This window comes from Ahaetulla prasina, chromosome 4, assembly GCF_028640845.1.
Source record: "Ahaetulla prasina isolate Xishuangbanna chromosome 4, ASM2864084v1, whole genome shotgun sequence".
NCBI classification, from domain to species: Eukaryota; Metazoa; Chordata; class Lepidosauria; order Squamata; family Colubridae; genus Ahaetulla; species Ahaetulla prasina.
In genome coordinates, this window is record NC_080542.1 from 1,806,634 (window position 1) to 1,830,000 (window position 23,367).

The 23,367-nt window shown below is 49.6% G+C and overlaps 1 protein-coding gene across 3 annotated transcripts in view; it reads right to left on the reverse strand.

Moving 5' to 3' along the window:
* Positions 1–963: 963 nt before the first annotated feature.
* Positions 964–23,367, reverse strand: part of SLC2A4 (solute carrier family 2 member 4) — a 41,399-nt gene continuing 18,995 nt past the window's right edge. For 2 of the 3 annotated variants that reach the window (XM_058183130.1, XM_058183131.1), the window contains exons 2-11: positions 21,320–21,436; positions 15,304–15,476; positions 14,766–14,890; positions 13,668–13,783; positions 11,012–11,174; positions 7,664–7,851; positions 7,476–7,580; positions 5,171–5,272; positions 4,205–4,408; positions 964–1,960 (exon numbers count right to left, since the gene is read on the reverse strand). In XM_058183130.1, the coding sequence (XP_058039113.1) occupies positions 1,757–1,960; positions 4,205–4,408; positions 5,171–5,272; positions 7,476–7,580; positions 7,664–7,851; positions 11,012–11,174; positions 13,668–13,783; positions 14,766–14,890; positions 15,304–15,476; positions 21,320–21,436 (1,497 nt within the window). In that variant the 3' untranslated portion in view covers positions 964–1,756. Of the gene's footprint in view, positions 1,961–4,204; positions 4,409–5,170; positions 5,273–7,475; positions 7,581–7,663; positions 7,852–11,011; positions 11,175–13,667; positions 13,784–14,765; positions 14,891–15,303; positions 15,477–21,319; positions 21,437–22,782; positions 22,804–23,367 lie in introns of those variants that run through there. The other variant, XM_058183132.1, reaches the window with a different exon arrangement.

Consider the following 23,367-nt stretch of genomic DNA (forward strand, 5'->3'; position numbering starts at 1 on the left):
GAGGCACCGTTTATCGGTGGTTCTCCTCCTATCTCTCCGACCGGCCGCAGACGGTGTTGACGGGGGGGCAGAGGTCGACCCCGCGGCGCCTCACTTGTGGGGTGCCGCAGGGGTCGATCTCTCGCCCTTCTGTTCAACATCTATATGAAACCGCTGGGTGAGATCATCAGTGGTTTCGGTGTGAGGTACCAGCTGTACGCTGATGACCCTCAGCTGTACTTTTCCCCACCGGGCCACCCCAATGAAGCTATCGAAGTGCTGTCCCGGTGTTTGGAAGCCGTACGGGTCTGGATGGGGAGAAACAGGCTCAAGCTCAATCCCTCCAAGACAGAGTGGCTGTGGATGCCGGCATCCCGGTACAGTCAGCTGGGTCCACGGCTGACTGTCGGGGGCGAGTCATTGGCCCCGATGGAGGGGGGGCGCAATTTGGGCGTTCTCCTGGATGAACGGCTGTCTTTTGATGAACACCTGACGGCCGTCTCCAGGAGAGCTTTCCACCAGGTTCGCCTGGTGCGCCAGTTGCGCCCCTTTCTAGACCGGGATGCCCTATGCACGGTCACTCACGCCCTTGTGACGTCTCGTCTGGATTACTGCAATGCTCTCTACATGGGGCTCCCCTTGAGGGGCATCCGGAGGCTACAGTTAGTCCAGAATGCAGCTGCGCGGGTGATAGAGGGAGCCCCTCGTGGCTCCCGAATGACACCTATCCTGCGCAGGCTGCACTGGCTGCCTGTGGCTTTCCGGGTGCGCTTCAAGGTTTTGGTGAACGTCTTTAAAGCGCTCCATGGCATAGGGCCGGGCTACTTACGGGACCGCCTGCTGCTACCGAATACCTCTCACCGACCCGTGCGCTCTCACAGAGAGGGACTCCTCAGGGTGCCGTCGGCGCGACAGTGTCGTCTGGCGGCGCCCACGGGGAGGACCTTCTCTGTGGGGCTCCGCCCTCTGGAGCGACCTCCCCAGGACTTCGTCAACTTCCGGACCTCCGAACCTTTCGCCGCGAGCTTAAAACTTACTTATTTATCTGCGCTGGCCTGGGTTAGTTTTTAAATTTATGGGTTTTTAAATGGGTTTTAGTTTTAAATTTTAATTGTGGCCAATTTTAATAAGTTTTTTAAGTGTATTTTAAACTGTATTTATATATTGTCTATTTTACTTGGCTGTGAACCGCCCTGAGTCCTTCGGGAGAAGGGCGGTATACAAATTTAATAAATAAATAAATAAATAAATAAATGCTCTTGTGCAATATGAACTCAGGACCTAGCATTATCCCAAGCCAACCAGGTACAAAATCCAGAAAAGTCTTTGAAAAAAAACAACAACATATTTGGCAGCCAGCCTCTCTCCTGGGTGGGTGGGTGGGTGGGAGAAATAGGTTTGTGCATCAGAAAGTGCTCTGGGAAATGTGGGGGGGGGGATTCTAGGCAAAATAGGGCTACCCTAAGGGCATCTTTCTACTCCAGAGCCTAATTTACAGCAAAGTGAGAGTGATGCCTGCCCTCCCGAACCATTTGATAAAAACGATCTTCTTTTAATTGCTTTTCTCTTAAAAATATGAATAAAAAAAAAGAAAAGAAAAGTAAATGCAACCGGACCAAAGAAACCATTGGCCGAGACCACGAGACGCTCCGGCCAGGCCTCGTGGCCCTAAAGTGCTAGACAAACCCTGCTACTTATGCCGCCGTCCCTGATTCCACTCCTTGTGGTCTCCTTTCCCTCTCCGCCATTTCTTTTTCCTGCCCTCCCGCCCCGCTCTTCATTCGTGGCCGTCCGGACTCAGCTCGTCCAGCTCCGTGTAAGGCTTGATCTCGCGATCCAACAACGACGGGGTGCGTCGGAATGTGGCGGCAATATCGTCAAAAGTTCGCCCCCGAGTCTCGGGCACCTTGAGGTAGGTGAAGGCGGCGAAGATGAAGAGGAGGATGGCGAAGATGAGGAAGACGTAAGGACCGATCGCCTCCTGCAAAGGGATAACAGAATAACAGAGGTTTAGAAGGGACCTTGGAGGTCTTCTAGTCCAACCCCTTGCCCAAGATCATAGAAACAAGAGGGCTGGAAGGGACCTTGGAGGTCTTCTAGTCCAACCCTCCTGCCCAAGATCATAGAAACAGAGGGCTGGAAGGGACCTTGGAGGTCTTCTAGTCCAACCCCTTGCCCAAGATCATAGAAACAGAGGGCTGGAAGGGACCTTGGAGGTCTTCTAGTCCAACCCTCCTGCCCAAGATCATAGAAACAGAGGGCTGGAAGGGACCTTGGAGGTCTTCTAGTCCAACCCTCCTGCCCAAGATCATAGAAACAGAGGGCTGGAAGGGACCTTGGAGGTCTTCTAGTCCAACCCCTTGCCCAAGTTCATAGAAAAAGAGGGCTGGAAGGGACCTTGGAGGTCTTCCAGTCCAACCCCCCAGCCCAAGATCATAGAAACAGAGGGCTGGAAGGGACCTTGGAGGTCTTCCAGTCCAACCCCTTGCCCAAGATCATAGAAACAGAGGGCTGGAAGGGACCTTGGAGGTCTTCTAGTCCAACCCCTTGCCCAAGATCATAGAAACAGAGGGCTGGAAGGGACCTTGGAGGTCTTCTAGTCCAACCCCTTGCCCAAGATCATAGAAACAGAGGGCTGGAAGGGACCTTGGAGGTCTTCCAGTCCAACCCCCAGCCCAAGATCATAGAAACAGAGGGCTGGAAGGGACCTTGGAGGTCTTCTAGTCCAACCCCTTGCCCAAGATCATAGAAACAGAGGGCTGGAAGGGACCTTGGAGGTCTTCTAGTCCAACCCTCCTGCCCAAGATCATAGAAACAGAGGGCTGGAAGGGACCTTGGAGGTATTTAAGTCCAACAAGTAGCCCCCAGCCAAGATCATAGAAAAATAGGGACCTTTGAGGTCTTCTAGTCCAGCCCCCTGCTGAAACAGGAAACCCTATACAATTTGAAACAAGTGGCTGTCCGATCTTTTCTTAAAGATCATCCAGTGATGAAGCACCCACAATTTCTGGTGGCAAGCAGTTCCGCGGGTTAATTGTCCTCAACTGTTCAGGGAATTCTTCCTTCGTTCCAGGTCGCTTCTCTCCTTGCTTAGTTTCCATCCGTTGCTTCCTGTCCTCCTTCAGGGGCTTCGGAGCAGGGGTCTCCAACCTTGGCCCCTTTAAGACTTGTGGACTTCAGCTCCCAGAATCCCTCAGCCAGCTTTGGCTGAATTCTGGGAGCGGAAGTCCACAAGTCTTAAAGTGGCCAAGGTTGGAGATCCCTGCTTTGGAGGATAGGGTGAAACCCACCCGCCACTTTGGGGCAGCCCCTCAAATACCAGAAGACGACCAGATATGTCCTTCTTCACATTAAACTAGCCATGCCCAATTCAATCCTTGCAAGGACCAACTCTATTCAGTAACAACCACCATTAATTCTACATTAATTCCAATTCTACAGAGGAATTATTGAGTCTGTCATTTGCACCTCTAGAACTGTCTGGTTCGGTTCTGCAACCCAACAAGAAAAACACAGACTTCAGAGGATCATTAGAACTGCAGAAAAAATAATGGCTACCAACCTGCCTTCCATTGAGGACCTGTATACTGCACGAATCAAGAAGAGGGCCGTGAAAATATTTGCAGATCCCTCGCATCCTGGACATAAACTGTTTCAACTCCTACCCTCAAAACGACGCTATAGAGCCCTGCACACCAGAACAACTAGACACAAGAACAGTTTTTTCCCGAAGGCCATCACTCTGCTAAACCAATAATTCCCTCAACACTGTCAGACTATTTACTGAATCTGCACTACTATTAATCTTCTCATGGTTCCCATCGCCAATCTCTTTCCACTTAGGACTGTATGACTGTAACTTTGTTGCTGGCAATCCTTATGATTTATATTGATATATTGACCATCAATTGTGTTGTAAATGTTGTACCTTGATGAAGGTATCTTTTCTTTTATGTACACTGAGAGCATCTGCACCAAGACAAATTCCTTGTGTGTCCAATCACACTTGGCCAATAAAAAATTCTATTCTATTCTATTCTATTCTAAATGTATGGGTTGAATTCTGGGATGTTGGTTTTCCTCCTCTCTCTCTCTCTCTCTCTCCCTCCTTTCGTGCTGTGCCATTCGGATCATCGGCCGATGGCTAAAAGCTTCTTTAACGGGCCGGCGATCGGCATCGAAGCGCAGGGATAAACATCCGTCCTTATCCGGGTCTCGAACTCACCTGGATGGCCGGGAAACTCATGCCGATAATGAAGTTGCAAGTCCAGTTGGCAAAGCCGGCCACAGCCATAGCGGCCGGACGTGGCCCCTGGCTGAAGAGCTCCGCCACGATGAACCACGGGATGGGGCCCGGCCCGATCTCGAAGAAGGCCACGAAGGCGAAAATGGCCACCATGCTCAGGTAGCCCATCCACGACACACTTTTCTGTGGAGAGAGAGAAGTTTCCAGGGGATTTTCCGGCTGGCAAAATTCCCGGACACGCGACGCAAATATGTAGGGGATAGTCCTCGAATGACGACGCTTCGTTTAGTGACCGTTCGGAGTTACCATGGCACTGAACGAAGGGACGTACGACCGTTGTTTTCACGCTTACGTCCGCCGTGATCAAAATTCAGACGCTTGGCATGTGACTTTTGTGATCTTCCGACCAGCAAAGTCAGCGGGGTAAGTCAGATTCACTTAACAACTGGGTTACTGATTTAACAGCCACCGTGATTCACTTAACGACGGAGGCAAGAAAGGTCGCAAAATGGAGCAAAACTCACTGAACAAAGGACAGAAATTTTGGGCTTCATTGCGGCCATAATTCAAGGACTACCTGTACGGACAATGATTCGCTTAACGACCGTGTTAGTAACGTAACAACTGCAGCGATTTTGGTTAAGAAAGGTCACAAAATGGAGCCAAACTCGGAACAACTGTTTTGCTTAGCAACCAGAAATGTGAGGCTCAATTGCGGTCGGAAGTCGAGGACTACCTGCCTGTGGGTGCCTGAGGTGAGTCGGGCCCTTTTGGTGACCCACTGGAGTGGGGAGGACCACATGGATTTTCCTCCCTCGCAAAAGAAAATCGGATACCTGGTTGGTTCAGATTAAGGGACGGCGGAACTGACCGCCACAAGTTGCAGCTGATTGGGATGGAGAGTGGCTTTGCAGCCCTCAAGGCGTCCTGTGTCCGGCTACTCACCAGAAGGAGGAGCGAGGTCATCATTAAAAGGGCACAGATGCCCATCCCGAACAGGCCCAGCATGTGTAACGTTCGCCTCCCTGCCCGTTCCACAAGGAACACCTGGAAGAGAGGAACAAGGTGAGGAACAGGTGCAACGGCTAACGATTGGTTGGTAGCAAATTTCAATTTTTACAGCAAATTGAGCAGGGGGGTTGGGCTAGAAGACCTCCAAGGTCCCTTCCAATTCTGTTATTCTTTTATTCTGTCAATTTCTACAGCAAATGATTGATAGCAAATTTCAATATTTATAGCAAATGATGGATAACAATTTTTTTTTACTTTTATAGCAAATTGAGCAGGGGGTTGGGCTAGAAGACCTCCAAGTTCTCTTCCAACTCTTGTTATTCTGTCGTATCAATTGACTACGGCAAGTGGTTGATGGCAACTTTAGATTTTTATAGCAAATGATTGACAGCAATTTATTTTTACTTTTATAGCAAATTGAGCTGGGGGTTGGGCTAGAAAACCTTCCAAGGTCCCTTCCAACTCTTTGATTCTGCTATTTCAATGTCTACAGCAAATGATTGATAGCAAACCTCTGCACAGTACTTGGGAACTGCAAAATTTTGCGGGCAACGGAAGGAAGGGATGGATGGATCTTGACCAGCATTTCTCAGCCGTTTTAAGTTGTGGTGGACTTCAACTCCCAGAATTCCCCTGCCATCTCTTTCCCCCCCCCCTCCCGCTTCGTCGGAGTCAAGTTGCATTAAGTTGACTTCATACCCGCCATCGACTAAGAAAGCTATCCCATCCAAAAGACGCAATCAAGGAGTCTAACCACCATTTGTTCTTGTCCACCAGCCATGCTTGCTAAGAAATTCTGGGAGTTGAAGTCAACAAATCTTTCAAGTTAACTGGTTTGGAGGAGTGGTGAAATCTGAACCGGTTTAGTATCGGTTTGCTGGCATGCACACCACGCACCAAATGCAAGGGGCACATGTGCACAGTACACACCAAAAGGAGGCATGGGGTAAGTAGAACAGCGCGCGCGGGAAAGGGAATCAGCTGTGGGGCGCGATCTTTTTTTTTTACTTTTAAAACCATTTTTTTACAACCTATTCGGCCGAATAGGTTATTAAAAAAATGCTTTTAAAAGTAAAAAAAAAGGCTAATCGTGCGGCTCAGCTGGGATTGTCAGAGCCTTTTTTTACCTTTTAAAAGCATTTTTACAACCTATTCAGCCGAATAGATTATTTAAAAAAATGCTTTTAAAAGTAAAAAAAAAGGCTAATCGTGCGGCTCAGCTGGGATTGTCAGAGCCTTTTTTTACCTTTTAAAAGCATTTTTACAACCTATTCAGCCGAATAGGTTAATAAAAAATGCTTTTAAAAGTAAAAAAAAAGGCTAATCGTGCGGCTCAGCTGGGATTGTCAGAGCCTTTTTTTACCTTTTAAAAGCATTTTTTACAACCTATTCAGCCGAATAGATTATTTTAAAAAATGCTTTTAAAAGTAAAAATAAGGCTAATCGTGCGGCTGAGCTGGTATCGTCAGAGCCTTTTTTTTAACCTTTTAAAAGCATTTTTTACAACCTATTTGGCCGAATAGATTATTTTAAAAAATGCTTTTAAAAGTAAAAAAAAGGCTAATCGCGCGGCTGAGCTGGTATCATCAGAGCCTTTTTTTTAACCTTTTAAAAGCATTTTTTACAACCTATTCGGCCGAATAGGTTATTAAAAAAATGCTTTTAAAAGTAAAAAAAGGCTAATCGCGCGGCTCAGCTGGGATTGTCAGAGCCTTTTTTTACCTTTTAAAAGCATTTTTTACAACCTATTCGGCCGAATAGGTTATTAAAAAAATGCTTTTAAAAGTAAAAAAAAGGCTAATCGTGCGGCTCAGCTGGTATCGTCAGAGCCTTTTTTTAACCTTTTAAAAGCATTTTTTACAACCTATTCGGCCAAATAGATTATTTTAAAAAATGCTTTTAAAAGTAAAAAATAGTAAAAATAGTAAAAAATGCTTTTAAAAGTAAAAAATAGGCGCGGCTCAGCTGGGATCGTCAGAGCCTTTTGTTACCTTTTAAAAGCATTTTTTAAAAGAAGCAGCAAGCGGGGAAGTGGGCAACCAGGCTATTGGGTGAACATGGGCGGGGAGTGGGGGGGGCAGGGATTTTTCTCCAAACCACCCGTCGCCATCGCTACCGGATCGTCCAATCCGGTCCAAACCGGGAGCATTTCACCCCTGGTTTGGAGACACACAACACTCTCCCCTTTCCCCCGATCTTGGGGAACCCCACGGGATCGGGGTGAGGCAGGATCTCTTACCGAAATGATGGTGAAGATGGTGTTGACCACGCCCGTCCCGATGGTTGCGTAAATGGGCTGCTCCAGGCCGGCTTTGGTCAAGATGTCAGTTGAATAATAGAAGACCTAAACAGGAACAGTGAAGGCTCTTCCTGGTCCTTAGGGGGCACCCCTTGCCCTGCCCCACTCCCTCGGGCAGCCCCACTCACAGCATTGATGCCCGACAGTTGCTGGGACAGCTGCAGGACCACGGCAATCAGTAGCGGCTGGCGGTAGATGCGGGAACGGAAGAGCTGGAGGATGGAGACCTTGTGTTCCATGTCCATACGCCGTTTCTCCTCTTTCATCTCCGTCAACGCGGCGCTCACGTCCTGGCAGCCGGTCAGTCGCTTGAGACCTAGCGGGAGGGGACGGGAGGACCCATGGAAGTTAGCAAGAGGGGAGCCCCGCCCAACGGGGTGGGTTAGGGTAGGAAGGGGAAACGGGGAATCCCAGGAACTTGGGGAAAGACGGAAAGGGAGAAGAGGGATGGCCAACCGTTGGGTTGGCTTGAAGGAACATCTCGATCCTGGCTATTTCCAGGTACGAGGACTGCAATTCCCAGCGTCCCTTGGGATGTTAGCTCGGGATTTGTGGAGTTGTGGGCTCGATGCACCTGGATGGTAATGGAGTGTGTGTGTGTGTTGGGGGTGGGAATAGGATTCCATTGGTGGATCCATGAATTGGTGGATCCGGTGAGAGCAGGGAAGAATAGATCAGAAGGCCTATGTTTTAACTTGAGGTTGTTTCATGAGGTTGTGAGTGCTCTATCCCTAGAGGATTTCAAAAACAGACCAGACAACCAGTTTCCTGAGGTGGGCATAAGGTCTCTCTTTCTTGAGCAGGGGCACGACTAGAAGACCTCTGAGGCCCCTTCCAGCCTTATGATTCTCCAAACTGGCTGCCAACTAACTAACTCTTCCTAAGCCTTTTTGTCACTTTGTACCTCGGTTGGCTGGGTGTAATGCTAAGTCCCGCGTGCACATCGCACAAGAGTGCCCCAGAGCACGTGCAGAGTTCCTTGCTGTTCCCTCGGGAGGTTCCATTGGCAGCCTTCCTCCTTCATATGGTCCACAATCTTCATTTTCTAGCCAAATTGTCACCTTCTACACCGGGGAGGGGGGGGAAGTGTCTCCATACCTGGCCCCTTTAAGGCTCGCGGACTCCAACTCCCAGAATTCCCCAACCAGCAAAGGTTTCCCAGAATTCAACGTGAGTAGGAGAAGAACAACTGTGACTACTAGACTATTTTCTCACTTTTTTTTTATTTTTTTGAATTGGGTAACTTTCTTAATAGACAGTGGGCATGAAGTAGACGTAATATATCTTGAATTCAGCAAAGTGGGGAAGAAAAAGCTAGCTGGGGAATTCTGGGAGTTGAAGTCCACAAGTCTTAAAGTGGCCAAGGTGGGGGGACCCCTGATCTAGCTGAACAGAAGAAGGTAAACAGTGCTTCAAAAGAGGTTGGGGTGTGTGTGTCACAACACCTCCTGCCCAGATCTTTCCTAGGGAAAGTTCTATTTCAAGTTGTCTTCAACTTACGATGATTCGTTTAGCGCAGCGGTAGTCAACCTTTTTATACCTACCGCCCACTTTTGTATCTCTATTAGTAGTAAAATTTTCTAACCGCCGACCGGTTCCACAGTAATGCGCTGTATATCGTCGTCTGCACATGCCTCTCGCGCATCGTGGATTGGGTTTGAGGGGGCGTCGGCACCAGCTCTGCTTGTCTGTTACAGCTCGGTGGTGTGGGAGGAGATGCGCGAGCTATTCTGGGACGAGGCTCTTTTGTTTGCGGTCGCACTATAGCGCCGTTTAGTTTCGCTTACGTAACGTGAACTAAACATATCCGCAGGTGATATAAATCGTATGTTTTCAGAAATTTAAATTGTCACGGGGGAATTTTATGAAAGCCTAATGAAAATGTTTTTAAATAATGCTATAAAAAGTTTTTAAAAAGTCAATTCAATTTTAAAAAAGGAAAGTGCTTCAGTATCGGACAAAACCTCTACCGCCCGTCATGAAAGCTGGAACGCCCACTAGTGGGCGGTAGGGACCAGGTTGACTTCCACTGGTTTAGCGACTATTCCAAGTTACAACAGCAAGGCTTTTGTAAGGAAACATCAGTGGCTTCGGTGTGAGGTACCAGCTGTACGCTGATGACACCCAGCTGTACTTTTCCACACCGGGCCACCCCAACGAAGCGGTCGAAGTGCTGTCCCGGTGTTTGGAAGCCGTACGGGTCTGGATGGGGAGAAACAGGCTCAAGCTCAATCCTTCCAAGACAGAGTGGCTGTGGATGCCGGCACCCCGATTCAGTCAGCTGAGTCTTCGGCTGACTGTTGGGGGCGAGTCATTGGCCCCGATGGAAGGGGTGCGCAACTTGGGCATCCTCCTGGATGAACGGCTGTCTTTTGAAGTTCATTTGACGGCCGTCTCCAGGAGAGCTTTCCACCAGGTCCGCCTGGTGCGCCAGTTGCGCCCCTTCCTAGACCGGGATGCCCTATGCACGGTCACTCACGCCCTCGTGACGTCTCGCCTGGATTACTGCAATGCTCTCTACATGGGGCTCCCCTTGAAGGGCATCCGGAGGCTGCAGTTAGTTCAGAATGCGGCTGCGCGGGTTATAGAGGGAGCCCCTCGTGGCTCCCGTATGACACCAATCCTGCGCAGACTGCACTGGCTACCTGTGGCCTTCCGGGTGCGCTTCAAGGTTTTGGTAACCACCTTCAAAGCGCTTCATGGCATAGGGCCGGGTTATCTACGGGACCGCCTGCTGCTACCGAATACCTCTCACCGACCCGTGCGCTCTCACAGAGAGGGACTCCTCAGGGTGCCGTCAGCTAGGCAGTGTCGTCTGGCGACGCCCAGGGGAAGGGCCTTCTCTGTGGGGGCTCCCACCCTCTGGAACGAACTCCCCCCAGGACTCCGTCAACTTCCGGACCTCCGAACCTTCCGTCGCGAGCTCAAGACACATTTATTCATCTGTGCAGGACTGGACTAGATTTTAAATTTATAGGGGTTTTAAATTGGTTTTAATATTTATATTTATATTTTTAATAATTTGGCATTAGAATAAGTTTTTTAATGGTTATCTTAATTTGTACATAAATGTTTTATTTGCCTGTGAACCGCCCTGAGTCCTTCGGGAGATAGGGCGGTATACAAATATGAATAAATAAATAAATAAATAAATAAATAAGGGGAAAAAAGAGACTTGTGAGCGGCCCTCGCTTTTACAATGTCTCTACAGTTGCGCGATCACAATTCCGACACTCAGCCACCGGCACGGACTGACATGACCGCCAAAGCCAGCTTCAGCCAAGCAGAGTCAATGGGGAAGCCAGATAAAATGTCACAACCTGTTGCTCCCTCAACGGCTGTGATTCACTTGATAACGGCGGCCAGAAAGCTTGTAAAATGGGGGCAAAACGCACTTCACAACAGTCTTGCTTTGCAACGGACAGGTAGGGCTCGTCCGCTATGGTCGTAAGCTGGAGGGAATTCCCCGTACTCACTTTCTTTGGCCTTAGACTCCTTGTTTCGGACGATATACAAGTAGCGCGGGCTCTCCGGACAGAAAGGGAAGAGCAGCAGCTGAAGGATCGAGGGCACCACGGTGATGCCCATCAAGAGGGGCCAGTAGGTCTCCGTGCCCAGCAGGGTGTCCAGACCGCACACCTATGGCATGAGGGGGGTGGGAAAAAGCGGTTGATGCAAGACCGACGCGCAATCAATTGAAAGATGCCGTGCTAAATATCGGTGGTGTGAAAAGGAGAAAAGGTGTAGCTCAGGGTTGGAGGGTCCTTGGTGGTCTCGGAGCTTGGTTGGTTTTCTTGCAAACGTTTCATGACCCAACTAGGGAACATCATCAGTGCTACAATGTGCAAACCCCACTCCCTTCTAACACTGATGATGTTCCCTAGGTCATGAAACGTCTGCAAGAAAACCACCAAGCTCAGAAAGCATCAAAGACCCCACAGTCGTCTTCCTCCTCCTCCTCCTCCTCCTCCGCTCTGCAAACCCCCCCTCCCTTCTAGCACTGATGATGTTACCTAGCTGGGTGATGAAATGTTGGCAAGAAAACTACCCAGCTCAGGGAGCACCAAGGACCCCACAGTCCGACCCGGAGCTACCGATCTCTTCCACTGGTAGAAAGAGCATCGCTTACATTCCCCACAGGCTTCCCAAAGCCTTCCTGGAAAAGACTTCGGGAAAACGACATCTTGCGGTGTTTCAGAATAGGAAGCTCCCTTAACCGGACCAGCTTGTAATCAATTACAACACCGTCGCAGACGGTGTTGGCGGGGGGGCAGAGGCCGACCCCGCGGCGCCTCACTTGTGGGGTGCCGCAGGGGTCGATTCTCTCGCCCCTTCTGTTCAACATCTACATGAAGCCGCTGGGTGAGATCATCAGTGGCTTCGGTGTGAGGTACCAGCTGTACGCTGATGACACCCAGCTGTACTTTTCCACACCGGGCCACCCCAATGAAGCTATCGAAGTGCTGTCCCGGTGTCTGGAAGCCGTACGGGTCTGGATGGGGAGAAACAGGCTCAAGCTCAATCCCTCCAAGACGGAGTGGCTGTGGATGCCGGCATCCCGGTACAGTCAGCTGAGTCCACGGCTGACTGTTGGGGGGCAGGCATTGGGCCCGATGGAAGGGTGCGCAACTTGGGCGTTCTCCTGGATGAGCGGCTGTCTTTTGAAGACCACCTGGCGGCCGTCTCAGGAGAGCTTTCCACCAGGTTCGCCTGGTGCGCCAGCTCGCCCTTTCTGAACCGGGATGCCTTATGCACAGTCACTCACGCCCTTGTGGCGTCTCGTCTGGATTACTGCAATGCTCTCTACATGGGGCTCCCCTTGTGGGGCATCCGGAGGCTTCTGTTAGTCCAGAATGCAGCTGGCCGGGGGATAGGGGGAGCCCCTCCTGGCTCTCCCGCGACACCTATCCTGGGCTAGCTGGACTGGCTACCTGTGGCCTTCGGGTGCGCTTCAAGGTGTTGGTGAACGTCTTCAAAGCGCTCCATGGCATAGGGCGGGTTATCTGGGACCGCCTGCTGCTACCGAATACCTCTCACCGACCGTGCGCTCTCACAGAGGGACTCCTCAGGGTGCCGTCGGCGCGACAGTGTCGTCTGGCGACGCCCAGGGGAAGGGCCTTCTCTGTGGGGGCTCCCGCCCTCTGGAACGAACTCCCCCCAGGACTCCGTCAACTTCCGGACCTCCGAACCTTTCGTCGCGAGCTTAAAACTCACCTATTCATCTGCGCTGGACTGGGTTAGTTTTTAAACTTATGGGTTTTTTAATGGGTTTTTATTCTAAATTTTAACCGTGGCCAATTTAATAAGTTTTTTAATTATATTTTAATCGTATGTATATTGTATTATTTTGTATTTTTTACCAGGCTGTGAACCGCCCTGAGTCCTTCGGGAGAAGGGCGGTATAAAAATTTAAATAATAAATAAATAAATAATAAATAAATAAATTGCTCTATTCTCTATTCCACTTAAGGCTGTTTTTAGGGAGCCCAGTCTCCATATCTGGGACTGGAATTCACAATACTTCATGGTTGCAGTCCTTGACTTACAGCGCTTCATTTAGTGACCATTCGAAGTTACAACGGCAGTGAAACAAGCGATTTACGTCCTCTTTTCACACTTATCACCGTCGCAGCATCACATGGTCTAAATTCAGACACTTGGCAACCGACTCATATTTATGACGGTCGCCTGTCTCAGGCTCACGTGATTCCTTTTGCGACCCTCTGACCCGCCGAGTCAATGGGGAAGCCAAATTCACTTTATGACCGTGGGAGTAACTTAGCGACGGCAGCGATTCCTGTAACAGCTCTGGCCGAGGAAGGTTGCAAAATGGGACAGAATTCACTTCATTGTCTCACTCAGCAATGAAAACGAGGTCTCAGTTATGGTCATAAGTCAAGAACTTAGATTGACAGATGGTTTCCTGGACTTCAATGGTGCTTCTTACAAGTAACTCATTTAAATGCTAACCCATCATGACGTAAGCTCACCCCCTGATCACACGAGGGGGAACCCCATATTTTCGTTCCAAGTCAGGGCAAGTCAAGGCCAGCCCCCCCCATCCCTCTTTGACCAAACCCCTTCCATCCACCCCTCCCTCCAAATCTCTAACATGGGGAGGGGGCTGCTTACCTGGGCAAATAGGATCCCAATGACAATGGCCAGCTGGTTCAGGGTCCCCAAAGCCCCCCGAAGCTTGGTGGGGGAGATCTCCCCCACATACATGGGGACCAGTCCGGAGGCAAATCCTGGCACAGAGGGAGAGGGGGGAGAAGTGGGGGGGGTGAATGAGAGCCCTCAATTGCCCCTAGAGGGGGAAATCCATCAAAGTGCTTCCTTCTTGGGGAAAAAAAAAACGATTTCGAAAAACCATCACAGGGCTAGTGTGGAGGCATGCTGCTCCTGAACATGGAGGCTTGACAGGAAGGAGGCCCCGGATTTGCAAAACTGAGGCTCATGCTGGGTTAGTTCAACAAGCCCTGCCAATCAACCCCCGCCAATCAACAGCCCTGCTCCTAGGATATTTTTGTCCGCCTTCTCATATTGTAGATACGTAAGTTGGAAGATTGGTTGGTTGGGTCGATTTTCATTCATTCATTCATTCATTCATTCATTCATTCATTCATTCATGCCTTGGCTACATTGAGATATCATTCGAATCAAGACTGATTCAGTGCCATTGAGATAGTGAGTTCTAGCCCCATATAAAAGCCAGTTGGCTGACTTTGGGCCAATCACCAGGTGACGGTGAGTTCTAGTCCCGCCTTAGGCATGAAAGCCAGCTGGGTGGCTTTGGGCCAATCACCAGGCGACGGTGAGTTCTAATCCCGCTTTAGGCATGAAAGCCAGCTGGGTGGCTTTGGGCCAATCACCAGGCGACAGTGAGTTCTAGTGCCGTTTTAGGCATGAAAGCCAGTTGGGTGACTTTGTGCCAATAACCAGGAGATGGTGAGTTCTAATCCCACCTTAGGCATGAAAGCCAGCTGGATGACTTTGTGCCAATAACCAGGAGATGGTGAGTTCTAGTCCCGCCTTAGGCATGAAAGCCAGCTGGGTGACTTTGCGCCAATCATCAGGAGACTGGGAGTTCTAGTCTCCCCATATATATCCCCCTCTGGGCTCCCTTTCTCCCCCCGGTACCCAAGACCCGACAGGAGGAAATCCAACCTCCCCCCTCATTCTCCAGCCCCATGAAACGGTGACCCCACCACCACCCGCCCACCCCCTTACCTGAAAAAGCCCCGATCACAAACCGCCCGAAGATCATCATCTCGTAGGATTTGCCGAGTTTGGCCAGCCCCATCAAGCCACCACCGAGAAAGGCTAGGCCGTTGTTGATGATCATGGCTCTTTTCCTGGAAGGAAAGGAGACCACACGGCATGGACAAGGAAGCTCGCTTGGTGTGGGCGGGGAGACAGCTTCCCCAGGGACACACGATCAAAACGCTCGGACCCTTGGCAACGGGCTCCCGTTTATGACGGTTGCAGTGGTCACGCAAATGTCTCCCTTACTAACAGAAATGTTGGACTTCCATGGTGGTGGTTAAGTCGAGGACCACCTGGATTTAGGACCAAATGCAACCTCACGTACGTCAAGGGCCGCTTGTAACGTTGGCGACTTTGGTAATTCGCGAGCGGCTCTCGACCGCTTGGCCCTGGTGTCTTGCCCGCTCTGTAGCACGCTCTGCCCACGCTCAGAGGACGTAGCCCTTCCTTGCTAGGGAGGAGCCCACCCTGGGACGGAGGGAGGGAGGGAGGGAGGGCTCACCTGCCCAGCCATTCGGAGACCACGCCCACCATGAAGGAGGACAGCATCCCGCCGAGGGAGAATGTGGAGACCGAGAGGGACCACAGGATGTTGAGCGTAGCCGGATCGATGGACGTGGCGTTCTCCACGCCTTGGCGGTGCCTCCAGGTCGCGTTGTAGCTCTGCTCGATGATCTGGGATGTGGGGGGGGGGGAGAGGAGGGAGGGGAGGGGAGGGGCAAGCAGAATGGCTTTACGGTCGCTTTGGATGTACGCGAATCGGCAAAATCGTTAAAACGAAATCAATTCGGGTATAATTTCTCTGAATTTTCTCTCCGTAAAAGCCCTGGGTGTGAGGGCTTTACGAAACTGGGGATGGAATAGGATGGAAAGGAATAGTGGAACGAAGAAAGAAGAATAGAAGAGGGTAAGAAAGAAAGAGGAAAGGGGGAGGGAGGGAGGAAGGAGGAGGGCAAGCAGAATGGCTTTACGGTCGCTTTGGATGTACGCGAATCGGCAAAATCGTTAAAACGAAATCAATTCGGGTATAATTTCTCTGAATTTTCTCTCCGTAAAAGCCCTGGGCGTGAGGGCTTTACGAAACTGGGGATGGAATAGGATGGAAAGGAATAGTGGGACGAAGAAAGAAGAATAGAAGACGGGTAAGAAAGAAAGAGGAAAGGGGGAGGGAGGGAGGAAGGAGAAAGGAAGAAGGAAAGAAAGAGAAGGAAGGAAGGAAGGAAGAAGGAAGGAAGGAAAGAAGGAAGGAAGGAAGGAAGGAAAGAAAGAAAGAAAGGAGGGAGGAAGGGAGGGAGGAAGAAAGAAAAAGAAAGATAGGGAAGGAGGAAGGAAGGAAAAAGAAAGAAGAGAAGAGAAGAGAAGCGAAGAGAGAAATGGAATAGAAGAGAATAGAAGAGAATAGAATGGAACGGAACGGAACAGAACAGAACGGAACGGAATCGAATCGAATCGAATAAAATAGAACAGAGAACAGAATAGAGCAGAGTAGAATAGAATACTTTTGTCACTTTGAATGTACAGTAATGAACATACATTAGAACGAAATTTCGTTGCACGCAGCTCTCAAAGGGTCACCCCATCCAATATACACTATATTTATTTTTATTTATTTATTGATCATATTTATATACCGCCCTATCTCCCGAAGGACTCATATAAACATGACAAGATAAATAAACAAATAAATACGAAATGATGCATATATTCACATATGTTATATGACCCAGAGAAACGACACAGTCTAGCTCGGATGTATCCATGCACATGGCGAGAGAAACGCATCCTGCGAGCTTAACGGATGGATGGCACATAGGGAACAAAAGCTGTTACAGAATCTGGTAGTCCTGCTAGAAATACCCCCCCTCTCATAATACTTTGAGCTCTGAGCACAGAACGCTTATAAACCGCCTCCTGAATAACGGGAAGCCAGCTTTCTATAATCTTCTCCGCTGCCCTCACCACTCTCTGTAGGGACTTTCTATCTGAGCAGCCACAGAACCAAACAGGGATGCAGTTTGTTAAAATGCTCCCAATTGTGTGTTCTGTAAAAAAAGTGGCCAGGACGGAAGGAGAAAGATGCGCTCTCCTCATCCGACACCGGAAATGCCGACGCCGGTTTGCACGCTTCCCTAAGGGTGAGGTGTGGAGACATTTGAACCCCAACTCTGGAAATCTGACGTGCCTCTTATCCAAGCCAACCATAGTGACTGGTGGGGGCTACCCCAAAACTCATTGACAAAGAACCCCAGGCCTTGTAGGGGCCTCCTCTTCGGATTACCTCTTCCTATAAAATGTACTTGACTTACCGCCATTCACTTAGCGACCGTTTCAAGTTAACAACCGGATTGGGAAAAAAAAAATGACTTCCAACCGATCCTTAGACTTCGAGACCTCCATGGCCACGCGATCAAAATTTGGGGCCCTTGACAACAGATCCAGGTAGTCTTTTGACTTACGACGTGGCCCCAGGACACTTCGACCGTCATAACGAGGAGTCAGTGGCCAAGTAGCTGAATTTTGACCCAGTCGTAAGTGTGAAAAACGGTCATAAGTCACGTTTTCCAGTGCCGTTCTAACTTCGAACGGTCAGTAAATGAACCGTTGTAAGTCAAGGACTATCCCTCCCTTGGATGGTTGCAGCATGATAGAATGTTTCTGTGACTGCCCAGATGTCATTATATCATATAATAATATTCTATGACTAATTATATAATGATAATTAATTAAATTCATCCAATCATTAATTCATCCCCTGCTCACATGGATCGCTCTTGGTGATCTTCCCAGACCACTCCCCACAAGTCAATGGGGGGGGGGGGTTTAAGCCGGATTTACTTAACGACCATGTGACTCACTTAATGACTGAGGTGACTCGCTTAGCAACCGTGCCAAGAAGAGTTCTAAAATTGAGCGCGGCTAGCTTAACAACTGCCCTGCTTAGTGTTGAAAATTCAGGCCCCCAACTCTCGGCGTAAGTCGAGGACTAGCTGTACTGAAACTGGGAGGAGGTGGGATAGTGGACGATGATTCAAATAAACGCCCAATTTTCAGCCCTTACTGCATTTTTCCCACTCTGTTTGGCTTTTAGGGGGTTTGTTGATTTATGTATTTTAGGAAACGTAAGAAATTTATGACACTTGTGTGTTTAGGAACACAACCACAACAAGAAAGAATTTCCTGCAGCTTTCCGCTCGTTTCCAGGAACAGCCCAAGAGCTCAATTGTCTGATATTTCCTTTTTCTTTGTGTGGATTTGAGCAACGGGGAAATACTCTCCAGACAAAGAGCTCACTAAAATAGGTCCAGATCAAAGCAGTCCTCGACTTACGACCGCAATGGCGCCCAAAACTTCTGCCGCTAAGAGAGACAATTGGTAAGTGAGTTTTACCAGCTTTCTCCCCGCGGCTGTTAAGGGACTCCCTGCAGTCGTTAAATCAGTCGCACTTGAACTTTGTCAAAAGGTCGCAAAATGCTGCGACCGTCATAACTCCGAGTCCGTGGCCGAGCGTCTGAATTTTCATCACGAGAATGCTGCAGCGGCCGTCAGCATGAAAAACGGTCGTACGTCCCTGTTTTTCAGTGCCGTCGTAACTTTGAACGGTCACTAAATGAACTGTTGTAAGTCGAGGACTACCTGTACACTAGATCGGCAACTCACATGTAAGATATTCTAGCTGGGGCTCTGACACTACGTGGGCAAAAGTCCCACCCAGAAGCCCGAAAAAATAAATAAATCCTGATATAATTGCAAATGTTCAGTTGAATATTCCATTTTTTCCACACACGGAGGGCAAAGCTTTGGTCAGGCGGTTGCAGTGGCCATTTTGACTTTTTTGACCTAGTTCTCCAGGAAGGACCCTGGAAGAGCTGAAGGACCTGGTTGGAGACAGATCTTCATGGAGGACATCGCTGGGGGTCAGTCGGAACTGATCGCATGGCAGAAGGTCGATCCATGGGAAGCCCCAGCTTTCTCGGGAAGTCCATGAAGTTGGAAGGAAGGAGAAGATTACGAGGACCAGCAGTATGGAAGAAAGGACTCAGTGATGGTGGTGATGGGGGCACCGTTGGAAGAAGGGCCTCCTGAAGGACCAGGTTGAGAAGGACCAGGTTGGGAACATCCATGAGGTTCTCAAGAGTGGACTTTTGACTTGATAGCGGATCAGTTTCTTTTGAGGGAAGCCACACAACCTTCACAGAAGTCCATAATGGTGGGAGAAGATAGAAGGGAAGGGAAGAGAAGAGGACAACCATGGAAGGGTGGATGGACTGAGGTCTTGAGGTGATGGAGACACCATTGGAAGACCCGAAGGATCACGTTGGAGACAGATCTCGCTGGAGAACATCTTTGTGGTCAGTCAGAACTTTTCAGATGGCAGAATACCAACTCACGGGAAGACCCCGCTGTCTTGAGTGGTCCATTGAGAGGTTGGAAGGAAGGAGAAAAATAGGAGGACAAGCAGCAAGTGAGGAGGATTATAGTGGTGATGGAGGCCAGGTTGGAAGAGCTACAGGATCAGACTGGGAACAGACCTTCATGGAGAACATCTAGGAGGTTGTTAAAGGTTGGCATCGCCTTGATGGTCTTCATCAATCAAATTCTATTGAGCCAACCCATCCGACCTCCAGAAAAGTCCATGATGGCAGTAAAGGTGGAAGGGAAGAGAAGAAGATGACAACCATCAGGAAGATGGATGGGCTGAGGTGTAGTGGTAAGGGAGACACCATCAGAAGACTTGAGGAACCAGGTTGGAGACAGATCCTGCTGGAAAACATCTCTGTGGTCAATTAGAACTGATCGGATGGCAGAACCTCACTCAACAGGAAGACCCAGCTGTCTTGAGAAGTCCATAAAGTTGGAAGGAAGGAGAAGAAGAGAAGGACTAGCAGCAAGGGGGGGAAAGTTAGCGTGGCGATGGGGGAACCATTGGAAGAGCCGAAGGACCAGGGTGGAGACAGATCTTCATGAAGAACATCTTCCAGGAGGTTGTTAAGAGTTGACGCTACCTTGATGGTCATCCTCAATCAATCAATTTCTGTTAAGGCAACCCATACAACCTCCGGAGAAGTCCATAAGCGTGGGAAAGGTGGAAGAGAAGAGTAGAAGAGGACAATGAGCAGGAAGGTGGATGGACTGAGGTGTAGTGGTGAGGGAAACACCATCAGAAGACCCGAAGGATCACGTTGGTGACAGATCTCGCTGGAGAACATCTTTGTGGTCAGTCAGAACTTTTCAGATGGCAGAATACCAACTCACGGGAAGACCCCGCTGTCTTGAGTGGTCCATTGTGTGGTTGGAAGGAAGGAGAAAAATAGGAGGACAAGCAGCAAGTGAGGAGGATTATAGTGGTGATGGAGACACCATTGGAAGAGCTACAGGATCAGACTGGGAACAGACCTTCATGGAGAACATCTAGGAGGTTGTTAAAGGTTGGCATCGCCTTGATGGTCATCCTCAATCAATCGATTTCTATTGAGCCAACCCATCCGACCTCCAGAGAAGTCGATGATGGCAGTAAAGGTGGAAGGGAAGAGAAGAAGATGACAGCCACCAGGAAGATGGATGGGCTGAGGTGTAGTGGTAAGGGAGACACCATTAGAAGACTTGAAGAACCAGGGTGGAGACAGATCCTGCTGGAAAACATCTCTGTGGTCAATTAGAACTGATCGGATGGCAGAACCTCACTCAACAGGAAGACCCAGCTGTCTTGAGAAGTCCATAAAGTTGGAAGGAAGGAGAAGAAGAGAAGGACTAGCAGCAAGGGGGGGAAAGTTAGCGTGGCGATGGGGGAACCATTGGAAGAGCCGAAGGACCAGGGTGGAGACAGATCTTCATGAAGAACATCTTCCAGGAGGTGTTAAGAGTTGACACTACATTGATGGTCATCCTCAATCAATCGATTTCTATTAAGGCAACCCATACAACCTCCGGAGAAGTCCATAAGCGTAGGAAAGGTGGAAGAGAAGAGTAGAAGAGGACAACGAGCAGGAAGGTGGATGGACTGAGGTGTAGTGGTGAGGGAAACACCATCAGAAGACCCGAAGGGACCAGACTGGAGAGAGATCTTCATGAAGAACGTCCGATAGCTGAGTGTCCTTCAACCTTGGAGACTTTAAGATGGGTGGACTTCAACTCCCAGTAGTCCCCAACCAGCATATCTGTTTCCCATTGAATTGTCACGCCATCTAGCCCACTTTTAATTCATTTATTAATTTAAGCTTGTCATGGGTTATTTTATTTTTCTCCACTTTGCTGCTCAAGGTATATTACATTTACCGCATTCCCACCGTCTATGAAGAAAGTTACTCCATCAAAAAACAAATGTGATGAAGGTAGTTTAGCCCAGGGGTCTCCAACCTTGGCCACTTTAAGCCTGGAGGACTTCAACTCCCAGAATACCCCAGCCAGCAAAGCTGGCTGGGGAATTCTGGGAGTTGAAGTCCTCCAGGCTTAAAGTGGCCAAGGTTGGAGACCCCTGGGCTAGCCACATGCTGAATTCTCATAAACCCTTGATGGCTTACCTTTTGGGGTGCATTGATCACCCCGATGTTGTATCCGAATTGGAAGGATCCCAAGACGGCCGTGAGGACAGACAGGATTAAGACGGGGGTAATTTCACTCCCAGCCGCCTCTGTGCCCTGAAAAAAAAACAGAATTCCTGGTTAAGTTCGCAGGACGGAGAAACGGGGGACCCCAGCACATTTGGGGTGAATTGTTTAAAAAGCCAAGCACGTCCCTTCGATAAGATTGGTGCTTTGCTTTTCTTTGTTTACAATGTTACCCGCTTTAAGGTATGGGGACTCCAACTCCCAGAATACCCCAAGGCAGCAATGGCGGCTGAGGGATTCTGGGAGTCGAAGTCCAGTCATCTTTCAGTGGTTAAGGTACAGATGGATGGACCTCAACGCCCAGAATACCCCAGGCAGCAATGGCGGCTGAGGGATTCTGGGAATCGAAGTCCAGTCAGTCATCTTTCAATAGGCTGAGGTGCAGATGGGTGGACTTCCACTCCCAGAATACCCCAGGCAGCAATGGCGGCTGAGGGATTCTGGGAATCGAAGTCCAGTCAGTCATCTTTCAATAGGCTGAGGTGCAGATGGGTGGACTTCCACTCCCAGAATACCCCAGGCAGCAATGGCGGCTGAGGGATTCTGGGAGTCGAAGTCCAGTCAGTCATCTTTCAATAGGCTGAGGTGCAGATGGGTGGACTTCAACTCCCAGAATACCCCAGGCAGCAATGGCGGCTGAGGGATTCTGGGAGTCGAAGTCCAGTCAGTCATCTTTCAATAGGCTGAGGTGCAGATGGGTGGACCTCAACTCCCAGAATACCCCAGGCAGCAATGGCGGCTGAGGGATTCTGGGAATCGAAGTCCAGTCAGTCATCTTTCAATAGGCTGAGGTGCAGATGGGGGGGCCTTCACTCCCAGAATACCCCAGGCTCCAATGGTGGCTGAGGGATTCTGGGAGTTGAAGTCCAGATCTTTCAATGGTTAAGGTGCAGATGGGTGGACTTCCACTCCCAGAATACCCCAGGCAGCAATGGCGGCTGAGGGATTCTGGGAGTCGAAGTCCAGTCAGTCATCTTTCAATAGGCTGAGGTGCAGATGGGTGGACCTCAACTCCCAGAATACCCCAGGCAGCAATGGCGGCTGAGGGATTCTGGGAATCGAAGTCCAGTCAGTCATCTTTCAATGTGTTGAGGTGCGACTGGAGGGACTTCCACTCCCAGAATACCCCAGGCTCCAATGGTGGCTGAGGGATTCTGGGAGTTGAAGTCCAGATCTTTCAATGGTTAAGGTGCAGATGGGTGGACTTCCACTCCCAGAATACCCCAGGCAGCAAAGTTGGCTGAAGGATTCTGGGAGTCGAAGTCCACCCATTTTAAAATGGCTATCACTCTCTGAATTCCCCAGAATTTTCCCAAATTCCCCAGCCGGCGTTCACCGAGAAAAACTTATGCCCGCACCTGAATCAAATGGCTTACCGGCATTTTGGCACCCTTGATTAACACAGGGTGGACTTCAACGCCCCCAATTCCCCAGGCATCACGGCTGGCTGGGGGGCATCCCGGGGGGGGGGAGGTGAAGTCCACCCATCTTACAAACAGCTCAGGTTTGTACCTGCTCCTACCAGTTGCTCCGCCTTCTTGCAAACCAGCTCGGCCAGCCGATTTGGAAACATGCAGCCACAGGCCCATCATGCACAGCCCCTCCGGCAACATTCCCTCGTGCAAGACAGGGCAGGCGTTCACGGCACAGGGGATGCCCTGAGTATTTTAAATTCCCAATCCTTCAAGCTCTTCCCCGTTTTGCGAGGTTTTAGAATTCCTTGCGGATAAAAAAAAACATCTGGATGGAGGCCAGATGCAGCCGAAGGAGTCCGAGTATCATCTACTTCCTGCTACAATCGTATTCCTCCCCCACACACACACTTTTAAACTACACCCTGCATTACCACCCTCCTCAAAAAAATAAGATTTACAGGGCAGAAGGAATGCCAACCCTCCAAAACAATGGAAGGAGGAGAATTATGATTAATTTCCGGAACGGTTGCTATCCTGCGGGAGTCC